Source organism: Pantherophis guttatus, chromosome 14 (genome assembly GCF_059756535.1).
Source record: "Pantherophis guttatus breed Tessera chromosome 14, ASM5975653v1, whole genome shotgun sequence".
NCBI lineage: Eukaryota > Metazoa > Chordata > Lepidosauria > Squamata > Colubridae > Pantherophis > Pantherophis guttatus.
The window spans coordinates 96,789-117,915 of record NC_142076.1 but is presented as its reverse complement, the minus strand read 5'-3'; the positions used below and the strand labels follow the sequence as shown (position 1 = coordinate 117,915).

The window sequence follows — 21,127 nt, the reverse complement described above, 5'->3', positions numbered from 1 at the left end:
TCAGGGACCACCAAGTTCATAATTTTAAATCCCACGGACCACTAATACGAATCCAGTGCGCCACTTGCTGAAGTGCCTGGACTCCCAGTGACGGGATGGGGTCCTTCAGGCACTCTCCCTCCTCTTTCTTTCTTTCTCTCTCTCTCCTCTCCTTTTCTCTCTCTCCCCCTCTTTCACTCCCACTCATTCTCTCTCTGATTCCCACTCTGTCTCTTTCTTTTTCTCTCTCTTTCATTCTGTCTCTCATTCGTTGATTCTCTTTCTCATTCTTTCATTCTGTCTCTTTCTCTTTCTTTCTCTGTCTCATTCTCATTCTTTCTCCCTCTCTTTCATTCTCTCATTCTGTCTCTTTCTCATTCTCTCTTTTTCACTCTGTCTCTCTTCTCTTTCATTCTCTGTGTGTGTGTGTCTCTCATTCTGATTCTGATTCTCTCATTCTCTGATTCTGTCTCTGGCTCTTTATTTCTCTCTCTCTCTCATTCTCTCTTTCTTTCATTCTGTCTCTTTCTCTCTTTTTCTCTCCCCGCCCCTCTCTCATTCTCTCTCCCCCCTCTCTTTCTCTCTCTCTCATTCTCTTTCTCTCCCCCTCTCTCATTCTCTCTTTCTCTGTCCCCCCTCTCCCCCTTTCTCATTCTCTCTCTTTTATTCTCTCATTCTCTCTCTTTCTCTCTCTCTCATTCTTTCATTCTCTCTCTTTCTCTGTCCCCCTCTCTCCCTTTCTCATTCTTTCTCTTATTCTCTCATTCTCTCTGTCTCTTTCCCTCTCTCTCTCTCTCATTCTTTCATTCTGTCTCTTTCTCTCTCCCCTCCCCCCTCTCTCATTCTCTCTCTTTCATTCTCTCTCTCTCATTCTGATTCTCTCTCTGATTCTCTGATTCTCTTTCCCTCTCCCATCTCATGGGCCATCTCATGTGTCTTGGGGCTGAGACGAAGTCAAACGTCTCCCTGAGAGACCGAGGTGCGCGGAGCACCAACAAGGACCAGAAGAAACGGCTGCGAGATCCAGCAAGAAATGAAGCTTTGCTCCCGCTCTGGAATATGGAGTGAATCTCCATCTCCCCTCCCTTTCCCTTGCCAGGCGAGGAGTGACTGGGAAGGGAGGGCGAGGGGCAGGGACAGCAACTGGTGGTTTAACCGACAGAAAGCTACAGCAGGGGGAAGAAACAGCCCGGGGTTGCCGCCCCCCGTTGCTTCGGCCCGCCTGCACCGCCACCCCCCCTTGCACCATTGCCTCATTCCAGCCGGCGAGGGCTGCGCTGCAAAGCTGCAAATTGCACAAACCTCCCTCTACAGCGGAGATTTACAGCCCCACCAGGAGCTGCCTGGCCAGTCCCATATTCCAAAGCTCTAGTCACAGGACTGGCCATTGCTCATCTTGGAGCAGCTCCTCCACCCTGGTGCGCCGTGGACTACCAAAATTTTCTCGCAGACCACCAGTGGTCCGCGGACCACCGGTTGGTGGCCACTGAACTAAGGTGTCAGTGACCATAAGTAAAGCCTCCCAATCTAGGAATTAGGTGCAATTGGCATACAATATATATTTCTGCAATGGCCTTCCTGGCCAAAGCTGCCACTTGCTCCTCAAGCAAGACCCCGAGTCCAAAAGTTGCATCCAGATTGTTCACCACCAACATTGCTTGATAGAGTGTAGGTCCTTAGGAAAGAAAGATCCTCAATTCCATTTGGTTGAAGTGATAGGCTCTTTTACTAAGGATCTTTACTAAAGATTAGTGGTTGCAGTAAATGCAAGGCTAGAACTGAGTATTCCTGCACAAAGTTATAAGTTTTTCCCCTTCTATGGGCCTGCCCCTGCAACCAGATTATCAGTGTCCAATGGCATCCTGATGCAATGTTTTGGGAACCACTTTGATGTCAGGCATGTCTTAAAATGGCTTTGCATTCTTTCCCAGGCTAAGTGTCCTTTGACGGCTGGATCCACCCAGTTTAATACCTCTGGTCTTTGTCAGTGCCCACCCTCCTCCCCCTTTACATTCTCCTGCACAACTTTCCCAAAATGCTTTGCCACCCTTCCTCTGTTAATGGCAGGATGCCAGCAAGCTTAGTGAAGCCCCAGCTGGTCCCTCAGGAAAGCAAAACTATTGACTCCATTGAGTTGAATCGAAAGAACTTTTACTGAGAGAAAGTCAGGCAAAATCTGAAGGTCCCGTGCAAAGCCCAAAGCAATTCTTCTGTTTCCCCCAACCCAACCACCTGAGCAATCCACAGGCAACCAATGTGATGCCATTCCCAGTGTTTTGGGAACACTGAGGTGCTAGGCAGATAACAGGTTGCTCTCAGGGCACGATGGCCTTTGAACCAGGCTGGAACTGGCTGGGAGGGAATCTGCTTCATCTCCGAAGACATCTCCCTTCCTAATTCCCAAGTAGTTACAGCAAAAATGAAAGCATGCAAAAATGCCAGTGAGCTTTCCTCCCTCCCCCTCCAACAGAATGGCAGGACACAATGGTGGACCTGACATGCTGCCTCCCCTGAACAGCGAGGTTAGTCCTGCAGAACAAAACAAAATGAACAGGGAGAGAAGCAACAAAGTATCAACAACACTATAAAACACTGTAAAAGCAACAAAGTATCATTTATGTTTATTTGGATATTGATTATGAAAGTGCCTTAAGAGTTTAGGAGTCTTAATATGGCGGTGATCAACCCATTCATTTTGAAACTCCTTCCAAGCTACTAAATATTGAAAGTTCCTCCTATGTACATGGGAATCTAAAATCCCTCAAAATGCTGTTCCCCCTCTATCATTAATGGTTCAGGTGGTGGTGGAAGCTTAGGTCTGGGGGGAGAGTGACTTCGGGTTTTGACAAACTGCAATTGAATTTGGGGTGGACCTGCCAAAGGGATTTGGGTAGATATAACTTTACTGTTACAGTATTAATAATGTGGTCCCACAAACTTGGGTCCTAATTTCTTCAATGGTTGCAGTGACTGCAAATAGCAGGTGGAGAGGTAAACTCAATCACTGATGTTAAACAATTTGGATTCTGTTTGTTTCTTGTCAGCTTGTTTTTTGTAAGACTTAACGTGCATCCGCTAGGAATTTCCTCACAATGTGCCATGTATTTCGCAGTTGAGAGACCCATTCCTATAATGAGGCCACTGGAGAGTCGTTGAAAGATAGTTCAGGCATTGGGTTAAACTCTTGTTCTGTAGCTGCTCTAAAAGGGGTGAACCAGTTGTGGGTTGCCCCCGGTTCACACCGGTTCTATAGAACGGGTAGTAAAACTGGTGGGAGGCTCCGCCCACCGACCCCGATGTCATTAGGAAGCTTCTGTGCATGCGGCCCTTTTGTGAACCAGTAGTAAAGGTAAGTAGAACCCACCCCTGGAGTGAACCCCATGGCATATAATATGCACTGCATTATTATATGCCATTTCTGCAAAAGGCAACCGATCAATCCAATTATCTTGTTGATAATTAATATTCCAACACTGAATTTGTACATTCATACCTCCCATTTGTTTGGGAGTGGTGACAGGAGCTAAACCCTGGTCCGTTCCAAGCAGGTTCAGAAAATCTTGCCAGAACGTATAGGTGAATTGCAACCCCCCCCCGGTCCAAAATGATGTGTTGGGGTGCACCATGCAATCTATAGACATGATGTAGAAATAATGTGGCCAGTCCCCGTGCTGATGGAATCCTCTGACATGGGACAAAATGCATATGCTTAGAAAATGAATCAGTTATCACCCATATAACTGCGTTTCCTTAACTTTCAGGGAGATCCACTATAAAATGCATAGATATCTGTCTATATGGTGCTTAAAGCTCTGCCACAGTTTGGAGGAGTCCTGGGATTTTCCCTTGCCATCATTTGGCTGAGGCACAAACAGGACAACTCGCTACATAATTTTCAATGTGTTTTTTTAAGGGACGGCCATCAAAACTGCCTTTTGACCAAATGCAGCAAAGTGTGCTGGACACTTTGGCTTCTTTATGAAGCCAAAGTGTCCAGCAATCTTGGAGTCATGGCTTTTCCCCAAGACTAACAGCCTCTTGCTCTCCAGTATATACAGTTTAGCCCCTACCCAAGCTAGTCCATCCCAATGGAGCAGACATTTCTATAGGCTTGGAGCCACTTGTCTTCCTGCAGCACACCTTTAAGGGCTGCAGTCACTTCATTATCTAGCCATCACTTCTCTTTTGCTTGTGCTTGGGTAGTTATCTGGGCAGCCAACTGAGAAGACAGGAGCAAAGGCTTGGTTACTTCTAACTTAAGGCCATTATGTTGAGGCATTTGTGACAGATCATCCATTAACAAGTCCCCCACCCGGAAGTTGAAGTGGTTAAAGTACTGTGCCTACCACACTTGCTTGGGCAATAGCCTCTCTGGGGTTTTCAGTGCCTCCAGGATTTTGTGATCAGTCCATACTTCAAAATGCATATTACTCCCCTCGAAGAAGTGTATCCAGGTTAAGAGTGCCCAGTGCACCACGTAAGCCGCCGCCTCCCATGCTGCCCATCTCTGTTCAGTCTCTGATAGTTTTCTAGAACCGTAAGCATAGGGCTGCAGCTGGCCATTTTAATTTTTCTGTAGCAGCACAGCCCTGGTGGCCACATCACTTGAAGGCACGTTCGAGTCAACAACTACTTGAGTTTTTCGAATGCTGCCTGGTATACCAAAGTCCATTTCAAAGGCTGGCTACGCTTGGGTTTCTCTTCCCCTCTTGTGTTTAACAAGCTTGTGGTGGAAAGTGTTATTTGGCCAAAAGATGGGATGAACTGGCGGTAAAGATTCGTGAAGCCCAGGAAGCTCTGCAATAGCTTCCTGGTTCGGGGTGGGGTCCACTCCAACACTGCTTGGACTTTCTTTTCTTTTCTTTTTTCAATTCCTTTGTGTGAGATTACCTATTTTTCTCTGGTGAAACTCTCACTTGGAGAATTTGGTGTACTACTTAGTGGTTTGTAGTTTTTTTAAATACAGCCCTCACCAACTTCACATGTCCACCTTTGCCTCGGTATAAACTAAAATGTTATCTGAATACACCAACATCCTCTTGTATAGGTGCTCTCATAGGAGCTCATTGATTAATTGCATAAAAACACCAGAGCCCCTCCCCCCCTCCCCCGCTTATTTCGAGGCCAAGAAGGCATACAAGCTAGCCCTTTCAAGAGCTAAGCAAGACTGGCACCGGCTAAGGTGGAACGCATTACTAGAGGCCGCGAAATCTAGCAACCCTCGAGATTTCTGGAGTCTTTTAAACAGGAGGCCAACTAGTAGGCTCACTCATTCTATCTCTGCCACTACATGGGAACTCTTTCTACGCCGAGTCTTTTACGACGCTGACGTGCCAGTTTCTTCGACCTCAGGCTCTCTCCTTAATTACCTTCCCAGATGGCCTCCTGTCGAACCATCCATGATTGCCAAGCTAATTGGACAACTCAAACTTCGAAAAAACCCCGGCCCAGATCTCATCCCAGCCGAAGCCATTCTAGCCCATAAGGACTGGTGGACCCCAGTTCTTACCGAGGTATTCAATGCGATCAACCAAACGGGCCTTATCCCCAAGCTCTGGAAGCTCTTGCCATAATCATCCCAATACATAAGAAAGGCGCCCACTCCGATCCTGGCAACTTCCGTAACATCAGTCTTCTTTCAATTTTGGGGAAACTCTATGCCCGCTATCTCCTGTCCAAACTGGAGTGCTGGGCTGAAGAGGCCGACCTGCTTGGTCATGAGCAGGCGGGGTTCCGTCCAGACCACTCTACACTTGACCATGCTCTGATCCTTCATCATCTTGCCGTAAAATATTCCACCCCCAGGAAGGGTCGTGTCTGCGTTGCCTTCATAGACCTAAAGTCTGCCTTTAACAGCATCCCTAGAGCTATGTTGTGGGCCAAACTTTCCGCCTGGGGTATTGACAAAAGATTACTCTGGCTTATCTCCCAACTGCACGACGGAACAGAAGCAAAAGTGCGCCTTACCCCACAGGGAGATCTTTCTAATGCTATCCCCGTTAATAAGGGGGTTAGGCAGGGGTGTATACTGGCACCCTTTCTCTTTAACTTATATATCAGTGACTAGAGAAAGGCATTTTCGGATCACATGGTCTACATCCATGCCCCTAGATTAGCTGATTATAGATGTCCGCTCCTGCTCTACGCTGATGATGCCGCAATACTTTCATTTTCCCGGATGGGCCTACGTAGAGCCTTAAAAATCCTTTCTGCCTATTGCTCTGCTAACCAACTGCATATAAACCACTCAAAGTCTAAAATCATGGTTTTTGCAAGAAGCAGGAAAATCTATCAATGGAACCTTGATGGCATCCCAGTGGAACAGGTCCACAGATTTCAATATCTAGGTATCCTCTTTCAATCCAATACCAAGTGGCCTGCGCAGGTTAAGTCCCTCTGTAATAAGGCTAAGATCTCCACCCATGCCCTCATGCACTTTTTTCATACTGAGGGAGCTCATCACATCCCCTCAGCAATAAAAGTCTACAGGGCAAAGGTGATAGCTGCTATCACCTATGGCGCCCCCCTCTGGGTCCAATCCAACATCTCCTCTCTTGAGTCTGTCCACAGCCAGTTCCTACGCCGTTTGATGGGAGTCCCCCCCTGTGTAAGTAGCGCCGCAATCCGTTTGGAACTGGGCATATCCTCACTTGCTACAATCTTGTGGAAACGTGCAATCGGCTATTGGTTGTCCCTGTGGACCAGACTCCCAGGCTATTACCTAGGCCAATGCCTATGGCGGGATCCCTTTTCATAGTCCCTGGGCCCATAATATCCATACAAAACTTTTGAAGATCGGGATTTCCCCCATTGAAGCTTTTATTTTAGGCCCTGATGCTGCCAAATCGTTGATCTTTCAACGGCTGGACGACATTGATAGACAACTAAATCTGGCACATGGATCGGGAACATGCTCACCGTTTTCCCTTGGTATTGTTCCCTCACCTCACCCTCCGCCTTATCTCTCCGCATGACACTCTATCAAACATAGGCTCGCATTTATGAAGGCACGATTTAATGTGATCCCCACAGATGGGCATGTGACCAGTGCCCTAGCTCAGAACCAGCGCGCATGCGTGCTCTGGCCAGCTGATTTTCAGATCTTGCAGGCCCACCGGAAGTCAGAAAACGGGCCATTTCTGGCCTCCGGAGGGCCTCTCAGGGTGGGTGGGGAAGGCTGTTTTCACCCTCCCAAGGCTCCAAGAAAGCCTCTAGAGCCTGGGGAGGGTGAAAAACGGGCCTACTGGGCCCATCGTGCCATCACGTGCCAAAAGCGGGAGTCACGCTGGGGGTCGTGTGTGCATGTATGGGGGCGGGGCGCATTAAATTATGGGTGTGGGCATGCACGTGTGTGACCGCCTTGCGCTCCCCCTTTTGGCATGCCATGGCAAAAAGGTTAGCCATCACTGCCCTAGCGGATAGTTGAAAGCTGTTTTCCCTTCGTCCCCCTCCCTGATTCTGACATAATAGTAAGCTTCACAGATCCAGTTTAGTGAATATCCTGCCCTTAGCTAAATGAACTAATGTGTCCTTCATCAGAGGCAGGGAGTAGAAATTCTCCATGCATACTCTGTTTAGTGCTCTATAATTGAAGCATCCCATCTTTCTTCTCTTGGAATAGGATAGGGGCTGCTACCCAGGGTTGTGCTGGCTGAATGAATACATGAGTGATGTTCTTGTCAATAAACAGCTGCAGTTTGTCTAGCTCCCTTGGTGTCATCGAGTATAACTATGACTTGGTGTTATGACCAAGGTGGTCAAGGCAAGGCAGGCCTCTAGAGATTAACTCCCTATGGTTTTTCCTTAAATTACTCCCTTCCACGTGTTCCTTGTGAGGAGAGGTGGGACCAGGGGTGAAATTCAAAATTTTTCCCTACTGGTTCTGTGGGCATGGCTTGGTGGGCATGACAGGGGAAGGATATTGTAAAATCTCCATTCCTACCCCACTCCCGGGCCAGCCAGAAGTGGTATTTCCCAGTTCTCTGAACTACTCAAAATTTTTGCTACTGGTTCTCCAGAACCTGTTAGAACCTGCTGGATTTCACCCCTGGGTGAGACAACCTTCTCCTGCAACCTTGCAACCCTTCTCTGGGCTTGCCTATGCTCCGCTCCTCTTCCCCTTGGATCGAGTGGAGTAGACAGCTGTTCCTCATCTGAGTAGATTGGCTGCCTATCAGCACCACTGCTGGTCAGCAGTCCTCCTTCTGGTTTACCACATCCTCTGAGAGACCCAGGACAGCATTGTCCTCAGCCCCTGGCGTGTCTTCCCTATTGGACAGTCCCAATTCTGACTCCTCCTCATCCTCTGCACTGGGCTCTGATGGGGCCTTGACGCTTGGGCAGTTTAGCTCCAGGCAGGATTTCTATGGCAAAGTCCATCAGGTGAAGGGGAAGCTTGTCCGATCCTTTTTCACTGAACACCTCTCTTCAGTCTCAATGTTCTTTAGAGATATTGGTGAAGTCCTTTCCCTGTCCCTGCACTGCTGCCCCTGATTCCTGCCATGGGGAGACTGCCTTCTGGGTTCCCGCTTGCTCTCGGGAAGGGCGGTTTCTTTGGATTTTTAGCAGTCCCCTTCTCCAGTTTACATAGGTTCTTTAGCCAGGCTTGTCCTAGTACCAGGGGGCATTCCATTCCAGGTGCCACTATGAAGCTTAGAGTCTCTACGTGAGCCTCCATCCGCATTTCTATAGGCTCAGTGACAAATGTTGCTGGGATGCCCCCTGCTGCCGATCCATCTAGCTGGCAAAACGTGATCAGGACTTTCAGCTATCTTAAGGGGCTCTCCAATTTCTCTGCTAGGGCTGGATTAATCAGATACCTGGTACAGCCTGAATCTAGAAGGGTCCATAGAGTGGCTTTCAACCCTGAAGCCTGGAAACCTAGCTCTATGGGGATTGTTTGGGTGTAATAGGGCCACTTACCAGGTGATCATTGTCAGATTTGGTGTCGGTTAGCCCCTGGTCTTCAGTTGGCAAAGTTGGAGTTCCCTTGTCCCATTTTGGTGACAGGGTAAAATTGACAACCTCTACTCCCTTCAATGCTGTCTCCCTAGCCCGTTGTGGCACCTTGGTGGCCTTCCCTGAGTGGTTTTCTTGGCAGGATGGTTGGTCTTGCACTCCACTGCCTGGTGGCCTTCCTGGCTGCATTTGAAGTGGGCAATGAAGCATGGCTGCAGGTTTTGTGGTTTTGTTGCCTGTCTTCTCTGCGGGTGATTTTTTCCATGATGTGTCGGGTGGTACTTGCTCTGTACAGATCGATCTCTACCTATTGAGCCAAGACATACCAATCGTAGAGAGTTGAATGAGCTCCCCTCCAGATGCAGGTGTTGTACAAATTGTCATCCAATCTATCCTTGAAACAGCTGATGAAGATGCCCTCCGGCCAGTCATTGAGTCAACATGCCAGGTCATGGAACTCCTCTGTGTACTCAGCCACCACTTTGCAACCTTGGGGCACAGTTTTGATGTAGGTTTGATGCAGGTTATGATCAGCTAGCGGTTCTTTGAACCGCTAATGAAGTGTTGTCCTAAAACGATTGAAATTCCTCAGCTATGGGACATCTGTGTTGTGAAGTGTCACCATCCAGCAGGCCACAGCTCCTTCCAGTGCCAGGGTGATGCTCCACACTTTGGAAACTTCACTGGGGAATTCTGGCCCATACTCCTGCATGTAGGTCAGGACATGGGCCAGAAAGAATCCCAGATGTTCATATATATATATATATATATATATATATATATATATATATATGTATATGTATATGTATATGTATATGTATATGTATATGTATATGTATATGTATATGTATATGTATATGTATTCTTAATGTATATGTATATACATATACATACATATATGTATATGTATATGTACTCATATATATATGTCTTCTTAAGTTTTTGCGGGTATGCATATGCAAAAAATTAAAATCTCTGGTGTTTTCCCGCGTCATTGTAATTAAGTTGGTTAAAATATTTAAAATTCTGGTTAAAATCCCAGTTTAAAATCTTCTAAATATCCTTACAGAGCACTCTACAAGGTCTTTAAAACCTCAGCTAAAATCCTACCAGTGACTTTAAAAGTTTTTCTTATAGCAACGTTTCGACAGGCTCACAACCCTGTCATCTTCAGGCTTTTGTTTCATTTAGAAGCGATGGGTTCTCTGTTGCGAGGTCGGAGTTATCGCAACAAATATAGATAAGCGACAAAAAAAAAAAAATGAACAAAATAAATATTTGACCGTTACAGGGAGGAGTCATAAAATGAGGGTGTGGCTAGCTGATGAAGCCAAATAAGGCAGAAATAGATCTATTCTAGTCTCCCATAAGTCTTGCAGCAGACAACATAATGCTGCTTAAATGTCTGATAAAGCCTAGAAAATAGTGATTTGGGATGTCACTTAACTATGGCTATACAAACATCTTGATTTACGTAGGAAAAACCCTGGCTAAAACAGTAATGCATACATACATATACATATACATATACATATACATATACATATACATATACATATACATATACATATACATATACATATACATATATATATATATATATATAAAGTTTTTTATTTTAAACACATTAAAACACATTAAAACAAGACAGAAAACATACAAAACATGTAACATTTATTCACATATCACTTTTTTTTAACAGCTCATGTGATCCTTTCTTATCATTTACATATATTTTAACTTTATCTTAATCTCCTTATACTATCTAACTTCCTTTATTTCGTCTACATTTTGCCTTGATCATGAATAGTTTCCCCCCCCCTTTCCTTTATTCCTCTTTCTTGTTTTTCCTATTCTCCAACCATTCATACCATCTACACCACACTTTGTAATATTCTGTATCCTCTTTCTCTTTGAGTTCCTTTCTTAGTTTGTCCATCTCTGTGCACTCTAAGATTTTTTTAATTAAATCTTCTTCTGTTGGTGGGCTTTCCTTCTTCCAATTTTCCGCATAGATTATGCGGGCTGCTGTTAGTATGTGTAATGTTAAATATTGTATTTCCTTTGTGTAGTTTTCTATGGAAATCCCTAGTAAGAATTGCTCTGGTTCTCCCTGTATCGTTTTCTGTATTATCTCTTCTAAACACTTTTTAACTTTAGCCCAGAATTGCTTTGCCACAGAGCAGGTCCACCAGAGATGGTAGTATTTTCCATAGTTACTCTTACATCTCCAACATTTCGGTGAATTACTAGGGAACATCTTTGCTATTCTAGCTGGCGGAAGATGCCATCTATGAAACATTTTCACCTGGTTTTCCTTGTATGCCGTTGATATTGTCAATTTCATATTTGTTTTCCACATCGTTTCCCACTTCTCTAATTCTATCGTATGTTTGAAATTCCTTGCCCATTTAATCATAGTATCCTTCACTGTTTCCTCTTCCATTTTATACCGTAATAAGAATTTATATATTTTACTGATTAATTTTTGTTCTCTCCCGTATATAATTTTGTCCAATTCGTTTTGCTCCAATTATATCTGATTAGTCTTTGTATCTTCTATATATTTTGATCTAATTTGCAAATATGTCCACCATTCCACTTCCCTATTCATATCATGTTCCAATTCTTGTTTTGTTTTTAGTTTTCCCAATTCATTTAATATATCCCTGTACCTAATTATTTTAGTCCAATCTATTAAATTTGGATGCATTAATGTTTCATTGGGCGAAATCCAAAATGGTATTTTCATGTAGTGTTGCTTTTTAATTTTATTCCAAATTAATAATAATAAATTCCTAATTATATGTCTTCTAAAGTATCCATGTGTTTTATGTTTTTCGCCCCATAAGAATGCATGCCATCCTATCTGTAAATCATGGCCTTCAATTGTTAACATTCTTTTATTTCCCAACTCCATCCATTCCTTTTACCAGGTTAGGCATGCTGCTTGGTAATAAATTTCCCAATCTGGGAGGGCTACTCCTCCTCTATCCCTAGTATCTTGTAAGGTTTTTAATCTAATTCTGGGCTTTCTCCCTTGCTATATAAATTTTGAAATAAATCTATTTAACATATCAAAAAAGCTTTTTTCTATTCTTCTTGGTATAGCCTAGAAAAGGAACAAAATTTTGGGCAGGATGTTCATTTTTATTGCGGCCACTCTTCCCATCCATGAAATTTGTAGATTTTTCCAATTTTCCAAATCTTTCCCAATTTTCAGTAATTATCCTTTTTAATTGAGGAATTTTCATCCCCTATCTTCTTCCTCCTGGGTTTATTGGGCCTCGCAATCATGGCATGGGGTTCATATGCCTTAAGGGTTTGGAAGGCATTCATCATGAACCACATAGCTTGCTTCATCATTAGGTCAGCATAGTCAGATTCTCCATGCTTCCCTGCCCTCCTCCTCCTCCTCCTCCTCCTCCTCCTCCTCCTCCTCCTCCTCCTCCTCCTCCTCCTCCTCCTCCTCCTCTTCCAGCTCTGGCTGCCACTCCCATCATCAGCCACCACGTCTGCCTTGGGTGAGAGTTACCCCTTTGGTTCTTTCTTCCCAGTCTTCCTTTTTTCCAACTCCTATGGACCATCTGGATCTTGATGGACCCAGGCTCCTGACCTCCTCTGTTCACTCAGAGAGGTCCAGCATGGAGGGAGGCTTGGACAACACTTTCCCCCAGCATTCAGCTTTCTCCTGGTTGCTGCCTTGGGCTGACATTGTGTGCACAGTCCCCATGATAGGGCTGTGTACCTCTCCAGGTTCCGCCTAATGTAAGGACCTGCCCCAGCTGGTCCCTGAGGAAAGCAAAAGTCTTGATTCCATTAAGTTGAATCAAAAGAACTTCTACTGAAAGTGTTTGCAGTGAAGTCAGGCGGGAATCTGAAGGTCCCATGCAAAGCACAAAGCAATTCTTCCGTTTCCCCAAACCCAACTTCCCTGACCAGCCAATGTGATGTTGGAAGGTTGTTTTGAAAACGCTGAAGTGCTAGTTCGCTCTCAGTGCACGACAGTTTTGGAACCAGGCTGGAACTGGCTGGGAGGGAGTCTACTCTATCTCCAAAGATAATCCCCTCCCTAATTCCCAAGTGGTTACAGCAAAAGTGAAAGCATTCAAAAATGCCAGTGAGCCTTCCTCCCTCTCCCTCCAATAGAATGGCAGGACATAATGGTGGACCTGACAATGGCAGAGCTGACAGTAACCCCATTCAGAATTAACAACAACAACAACAAAAAGTCACTGGGGTGGGGAGATGTACGGCCACTGTGTTGGGCCTGAGCTGAGGCTGGTTTGTCCCAATCCAACTGGCATAACCTCCAGAAGCTGAGAAAACACCTCAGTAGCATCACTCAAGTGGTCCAGGTGTATATGTCAGTATCACCAGATAGCATACATATCGCTTTCTATAACCTTATATACAGTAAATTTTAAACATGTAGTTGTTGAATAAGAATAGGGAAAGAGTAAACAAGAGTAGGGAAAGAATCCAGCTTTATGGAATCCCACAAAGTGGACACCTAGAACCTCTCCCTGCCACCTAACCCTCACCCCCTGGGTGAGGGGGTTTCCCCTGGACTGTAAGTGTCCTCAAAGAAAGAGTTAAGAATGATTAGAAGACAGCGCCTCCCATTCCCGAGATCCAGAAGAATACCATGGTTGAAAAATACCCAAGGAGGGCCAGGATGGATATGCTACCCACCCTGAGCCTGCCAGGAGTCATTTACAAGTGTGATCAGTGCTGTCATTAATGTTTGCCATTGAACATCAAGGCTACATCCTGGTCTGAACAAATTCCTCTTGGATCTCCCATACATCCATAAAAGTAATAATACAGAAGTAATCATTCTGGAATGAGATGGGCAATCTCTAAATTTGTTATATAGAGAAAGAACATATTAACAGAGTACTTCAACAGACGCTGTTGCAGCTAAAATCTGAAATAGTAAAGCTTACTAGGCTTAGAATTTTGGATCCTACAAATGTTAGGTGGGTATGAGACAGAGGAGAAAGTTGATAGGACCAGACTAGTAATAACTATTAGTAGCAACTAATAATAAACGGTTTCATTTTTATGTCAGTGTATTGCTATTTTGTTTTTAGTTTTTGGATTTTGTATATTTTAAATTATAAGCTTTTTTATTTATATTTATATAAAATATGCTATTCAGAATCATTTTGCTTGCAACAACATAGAAATATGTTTTGTAAATAAATACATAAATACTACCATAGGATATGTGGTTTTGATGGTCTTGTATACTTTTATGTGTCTAAAGTCATATCTCTACTGCAATAATTCAGATATCTACAGGTAATGCTTATTTCGTTTCCGGTATCTACAGATACTTGTTTGGCATAGGTGAAATCCAGCAGGTTCTAACAGGTTCTGGAGAACCGGTAGCGGAAATTTTGAGTAACCAGCAAATACCGGTTGGCTCCAGAGTGGGGTGGGAATGGAGATTTTGCAATATCCTTCCCCTGCCATGCTCACCAAGCCACACCCACAGAACTGGTAGGGAAAAATTTTGAATTAATACCCCTGTTGTTTAGTAACCATTTGCAGTTATGACAGTGAGAAAAAAATGACTTTCATTTCATTTCATTTATTCGAATTTCTATACCGCCCTTCTCCTTTCGGACTCAGGGCAGTGAACAGCCAGATAAAAAACATCTATACAAACATCACAGTTAAAAAATAAAGTTAAAATAATTTATAAATTTGGCCCATAATTTAAAACTTGTCAATTAAAATAAATATTAAAATTTTTAAAACTAACCCTAAAATCAGGACAGACCGGCTAGCTGAAAAAAATAAGTTTTTAGGGCCCGACGAAAAATCCAGAGGTCGGAGATCACTCGTATCTCTGGGGGTAGATTGTTCCATAGGGTAGGTGCCACCACAGAGAAGGCTCTCCTCCTGGGGGTCGTCAGCCGGCATTGTCTGGCCGACGGCACCCTGAGGAGACCCTCTCTGTGGGAGCGAACCGGCCGGTGGGAGGCTATTGGTGGCAGAAGGCGGTCCCGTAAGTACCCTGGCCCTAAGCCATGGAGCGCTTTAAAGGTGATCACCAACACCTTGAAGCGCACCCGGAAGTCCACCGGAAGCCAATGCAGCTCGCGCAGGAGAGGAGTCACATGGGAGCGCCCCGTCGCTCCCATAATCCCCCGCGCAGCCGCATTCTGCACCAGTTGGAGCCTCCGGGTGTACCCCAAGGGAAGCCCCATGTAGAGAGCGTTACAATAGTCCAGACGAGAAGTGACGAGTGCTTGAGTGACCGTGCGTAGGGAGTCCCGGTAAATTATTACCAAGCCTCACATCTACAAAATTTGCAGGTCTGCAAATTTTCAAGGAAAGCTGAAGGAAGATCATAAATTCAGTCATGATTTCACTTAATGACTACTTTGTTCAATCACCAAGTTGCCAGCCTCTATACTGGATGACATCAAAGTGATATAGAAAACGCCATTTCTTTGCTGTCATCTGGAGAACATCCAAATTTGTGGCTTAGATATAGTATGCCTATGAATGAACTGTATTAGAGCTATCCTTATATGAAATCTGATCACTGCTTCTTTGCAGGGTCAGCATGTGATGGAGGGACGATTGGCATCCAAGATCTGCTGCTGAAGAATTTTGGAAAGTTTTGTTCGATGGCTAAACTAAGTGAACTTCAAGCCTTTTACCCAGAACTCAATGGAGTAAGTTTTTCAAATCAGTGTCCCTGAATAAGAACTCCTTCTCTGCTCTCTGATAATGTTTGCTCAATCTTTAATTTTTGAAAATTCTGACAACTTCCTGCATTATGCATAAATGCTAGGTTATATTCATTCTGGGATATATCATTTTCTTCTCCCAGTATATACCAGATTTCCAAAGTCAGTTAATGCCAATCTATTAGTCAGGAACTCCCATCATCTCCAGTTGATGTGGCTCTTGGCTCAAATCCTTTTCAGGTCTGAACCGTCATACTGCTATTGTCAAACCTGGTTTTGGATGCATTTTTTAAATGTAATCTCTTACAAACCTCTCTGTCACTGCAAGAAAGCCAGTTTGGTCTAATAGACAAACTGGGAAACTTTCATTTTTAAGCATGAAACCTTACTGGATGAGTTTGGGCCAGTCAGTCTCTCTCAGCCCAACCCACATCATGGGTTGTTATGGGGAAAACAGGAGGAAAGAACATACTTAATAAAGTATGTTAAGTATTTTATAAATAAATCAAAAATAGTAAAGGTGGAATACAAATTGCACACACACACATATACTGGAAGACTATCTCTGTTTTCCAATCATGTAGCAGTTTCATCAGGCTTACAACTGAGAAAAGACACTTGTCATACAAAAATTGTCTTTTTTCAACTTTGAATTCATTTCTTCTTTGTTTTTCTTTTCCTCATTTTGCATCTCCAATTTATAGATGATTTTAAAAGTAAATTTTAAATAACAGCCTGTTTGTAACCTTTCCACCAATATCCTACCTTTAATTTAATTACCAATAGTAGCAATCTGGGCAACACTTTTTTTCCTGTTTTTTATTTAGTTTACTGTCTTTGAGTTGCTATTTGGAAATATAGTTCTCTTCATCTCTATCAAGTATAACCTTATCTGAGATGATGAAAGTCATATTTCACATCAACTGATAGATTAGGAAACTTAGTAAAATATTTTGCATTGGCATAAAGACTCAAGGGTCCTTAGCAGTTATTGTATGAAAAGTGATTTTTAGATCTTTTAAAGAACAATGTACTTATATTTGTCAATGTCCCCCAAATTAAACCTGATTTATCTATCTTTATGTAAATCATAGTTGACATGTGCAGTTTCATGTCTCCATATTTTATTCCATGCTCATCAATAAAAGGAATCTTCAAAACAACTGGAGTGGATTGCTGCTTCATGCTTTCTTGAAATGCTTACACATCTTTCCCTTTTTAACTTTATTTTGCTTAAAAAACAAATCAAACCACAGATACAGAGTGAGAAATATATGATGCCAAATATATTGGCAATAACCAATAACAGAGTAAAAGAAAGCAGGTAAAAGTTAAACATGTCACAAAAGAATTAACAAAATTATTAGAAAGATCTAAGAACAAATTAAGACTCCAACAACAATTTTGTATACACTGGGATAAAGAAAAAGAATTTGGCCTATTACGTTTTGCAAAAAGAATATCTCTTTCCCAAATCAAGTCAAAGGTAATTTTTCGAATATATCTCAACGTACCCCATTTTTTATACCTTAATTTTTCCATAACAACAATCTTTGATCATTTTCACACCAGAGATCTAACAATGGAGACTGTATTTGCCAGCATTGTGTGATAGCCAACATTGCAGCAACCGTCCTGTATTTAAAAAGTTATGTTTTCAGTTCTATCAATTGTCTCACTAAATAATGATAATAAATGTATCCTGGGGTCATAACTAAATTTTCCAATAATGTTTTGCATGCACTCACTCACTGCTTCCACAGCCCAATTTCAAACGGGCTGCGGCCCAGCAGTAGGCCAGGGACCAGGGCTTCAGGACCCCTGCTTTAGAGGACTCTGAACATTCTGACATCAGGACTTCAGAATTGTTTCTATTAAATTTATATGCTGCCCATCTGACTGTCCATATTTTACAGTATTGATTCCTACTGACTTTCGACAGAGACAATGTCCTATTTTTCTTAATTTCCTTCTGGAGGTAGAAATCATATTTATAAAAAGTGTTTTTATTTTTATAGTTAATTTTCAATCCTACTAGTTTCCCATAATTATTTTTTTCTTTAATAATAATTGGCAGTGCAGTATCATTAGCATATATATTCACATCATGTTCACATAAAGATTCATAGTTTAGCAACTGCTTCTTATTTGGGATTCTCTATAATACAGATGTTATGCATAATATTCACACCATATTCATCCTCCATGAGAGGTTTATTAAGCGAGAGAGATATAGGCATAGTAACAGTCTCTCGAGTTTCAAAGTCTAATGCAGGTGGTTAAAGTAAATCTTTTCCATTTCTTCTATCTTCTTCTTATTCCTCTCTTCTCTCTCTCTCTTCCTTTTCTCTGTTTAAGGTCAATTTCCAACATTCAGACTGTTTGGATCTGGAAGTTCCACATGATCTTGGCTTTCTTATTCTCTAGCCCATATTTTGTAAAGATGTTCATAATATAGACAATATAGACAAATACACCGCTTCACAGTGCTTTACAGCCCTCTTTTAAGTGGTTTACAGTGTCATCATATTACCCCCAATCTTGCTCCTCATTTTACCGACCTTGGAAGAATGGAAGGCTGAGTCAACCTTGAGCTGACCAGACTCAAACTGCCGAACTGCTGGCAGCCAGTAATCAGCAGAAGTAGCCTGCAGTGCTGCATTCTAAACACTGTGCCACCAGGTTCAGCTGAGTGTATGCTGTTCCTGCCTGAAATTTACAACCTGCAACTATGTGTTGGACAGTCTCTGAAGCCTCTCTGCATAGTCTGCACTTTGGGCCCTGTCTATTGGGGGGTAGACCTCTGCTTCTATGGCTCTGATGCTTAATGCATTTATTTGTGCTGCTATGATTAGTGCCTCAGCATTGTCTTTTAGTCTAGCCCTCTCCAGCACCAGTAGGATTCTCCAAAGTTTGTCACCTCAGCTATTAATGGTACATCTCATACAAAGTCTTGTCTTGTTATGCCACTTCCTCTGCTTGATCTTCCTCCTACGTCTGCTGCTGCCTCAGGCATTCTCTCAGCAACTCATCTTTAGGTGCCATCTTACTGATAGCACTTCTGGATGCTCTGGGTTTCATCCAGGACAGCAACCTTGACATTCACCAGATCTCGACTGCCCTCTTTCCAGCTAGTGTAGTCTCTGGGTGTCAGATTTGTGGTGGAAACCTCTTTACAATGTGAGGAGCTTCCAGGTTTTCACATTGGCAGCTTCTATGCCTTCTTTGGCCAGCTCACTATACCAGCAGCTATCTGATGACGGGCAGAGCACACATGCTGAAGCAGTGGTGGGTTCCAGCCAGTGTTACCACAGGTTCTCTTCGCGCACGCACTTCGCTCGCACATGCGCCAAACTTGCGCTCCGTGCAAGCGCATTAGGTTTCTGCCCAGCCGAGTTGCGGCAATCCACCCTGCCGCGCCTATCAGTTGAGCTAAAAAATGAGAAATAAAGGTAGGTATAACACGGTGGCGGGCGGGAGAGCCCAGCTCCCAGTCAAAGAGAACCGGTTTGATGACGTCACCTCATCACCACTACCAGCTTGCCACAACCGGCCTGAACCGGGAGCAACCCACCACTGTGCTGAAGGCATGGATCTTGTTCTTCCCATTAAGCTGGATTTTCAGATTTGTCTGATCCTTTGGTGGTATTTGGATGGTACTGTTTTCCTTTCCTCCTCCTTATGGTTCCCATGTGACTGTGAGTTATCAAGGTACTTGTAACTGATGTTTCCCTCTCTTGATTACCACACATCTCTAGTCCGAAGAACATCCTGATAGCCTCTCTATAAGATCCAGGTCAGGTGAAACATGCGAGTTGATGTCTCATTCACTCTTCGTACAAATTCACTTAATAAGTCCTTTTTCACACTTTCAGCATACATTTTTGATGGTTCAATTGGTGTCATATAGTGTCATTTCATAAAAGTTCTCTCTTAAAGTATGTCACAGTGTAAATTTATATTAATTTCCCACATTTTCTCCCATATATCCCCAGTAGAATTAAGGAGATTCCAAGATTTCCAAGAGAAAGGGGATTTTATTTATTTATTTATTTATTTATTTATTTATTGTTTATATTTATATACCGCCCCTCTCCCGAAGGACTCGGGGCGGTGAACAGCCAACAGATAAAACACAAGAAATACAAAATTTAAAAACAGTATTAAAATCCGATTAAATTAATTTGGCCCACAATTAAAAGCACCCCTGTATTAAAACCCATAATTAAACAATTTAAAAATTAAAACAATTTAAAAGAGTTAGGCCAGCCCGGCTTGTTGGAATAAAAATGTCTTTAGGGCATGGCGAAAGGTGCGTAGATCCGGGATCCGCCGTATCTCCGGGGGCAGCTCATTCCAGAGGGTAGGTGCCCCCACAGAGAAGGCTCTCCCACTGGGGGCCGCCAGTCGGCATTGTTTGACCGACAGCACCCTGAGGAGCCCCTCTCTGTGGGAGCGTACTGGTCGGTGGGAGGCCATCAGTGGCAGATTAATAGGATTTACTGCATTTGGGATTCAGGCCAGAATCTGGCCTGGGTGATCAATGTCAATCATTGATCACACTTGTAAATGACCTCAGAATGGGGTAGTATATCCATCTTGATTCTCCTTGATCTCTCAGAGGTTTTCAATATCATTGATCATGGTATTCTTCTGGATCAGCTAAGTGGGTTGGAAATGGGAGGCATTGTCTTCCAATTGGTATCCTTGTTGGAAGCAGCCATCCCAAGCACAAGTGAGTGCTTCGGTCCTCTTTTTATTCAGACATGCTTACCTATTCTTTGGATTTTGTCATGGTTGTCAATTTCACAGAGTTGTCTTCAGTTTGCTATATTTCCCCCAGAAATCTGTTTTCTTTGGCTTTCTCAAATATTCAGCATGTATCAGCAGTGGTCTTCTATGCCTTGGCCTTCTAAAGCCCTTGTAACATCTGGAATCTTCTTTTCCATACTAGCTGCAATCTCTTTCTGAATTCAACTGTCTTTTGGAAGACTTTCTTGTTTCCTTATTTTAAATTGCACTTATTTTAGATTACACATAGGTTTCTGTGCTTACTCCCCTTTTTACAGGCATAAATAGCATCTATATACATAATATATATACATCTATATATATAAATAAGCAGGCTACTACTAAAACTATTGTTCCTGTAACCTTTAACTGGGCAAAACTGTACATCATAAAGATAACAATTTTTGAACCAAGGAACCACAAATGGCCTAACTCATAGATGTGTCCAACATCCAGAACCATGACGTGTTGTGAAATTTGACAAATTTTAATGAAACATTTTATAACATAAATATTGTCATAAAACAGTTTGTGACATTATAAAACATCATAAAACATTTCCTGTGCTGATGTTTGACTGTACCAAAAAGTTCAAGAGTGACTATTTTCAAGGCAGATATTTTTCTGAATGTATTCTACCTCTTCCAGTGAAGGAAGTACATTGGACGTTTTGTCATTGTTGAAAGAAT

At 43.0% G+C, this 21,127-nt stretch overlaps 1 protein-coding gene across 1 annotated transcript in view; it reads left to right on the top strand.

Moving 5' to 3' along the window:
- Window positions 1–21,127, top strand: part of LOC117667375 (uncharacterized) — a 196,580-nt gene that overhangs the window by 139,059 nt on the left and 36,394 nt on the right. Inside the window, exon 52 of the mRNA XM_087878699.1 lies at window positions 15,514–15,632. Within this exon, the coding sequence (XP_087734825.1) occupies window positions 15,514–15,632 (119 nt within the window). The remainder of the gene's footprint in view (window positions 1–15,513; window positions 15,633–21,127) is intronic.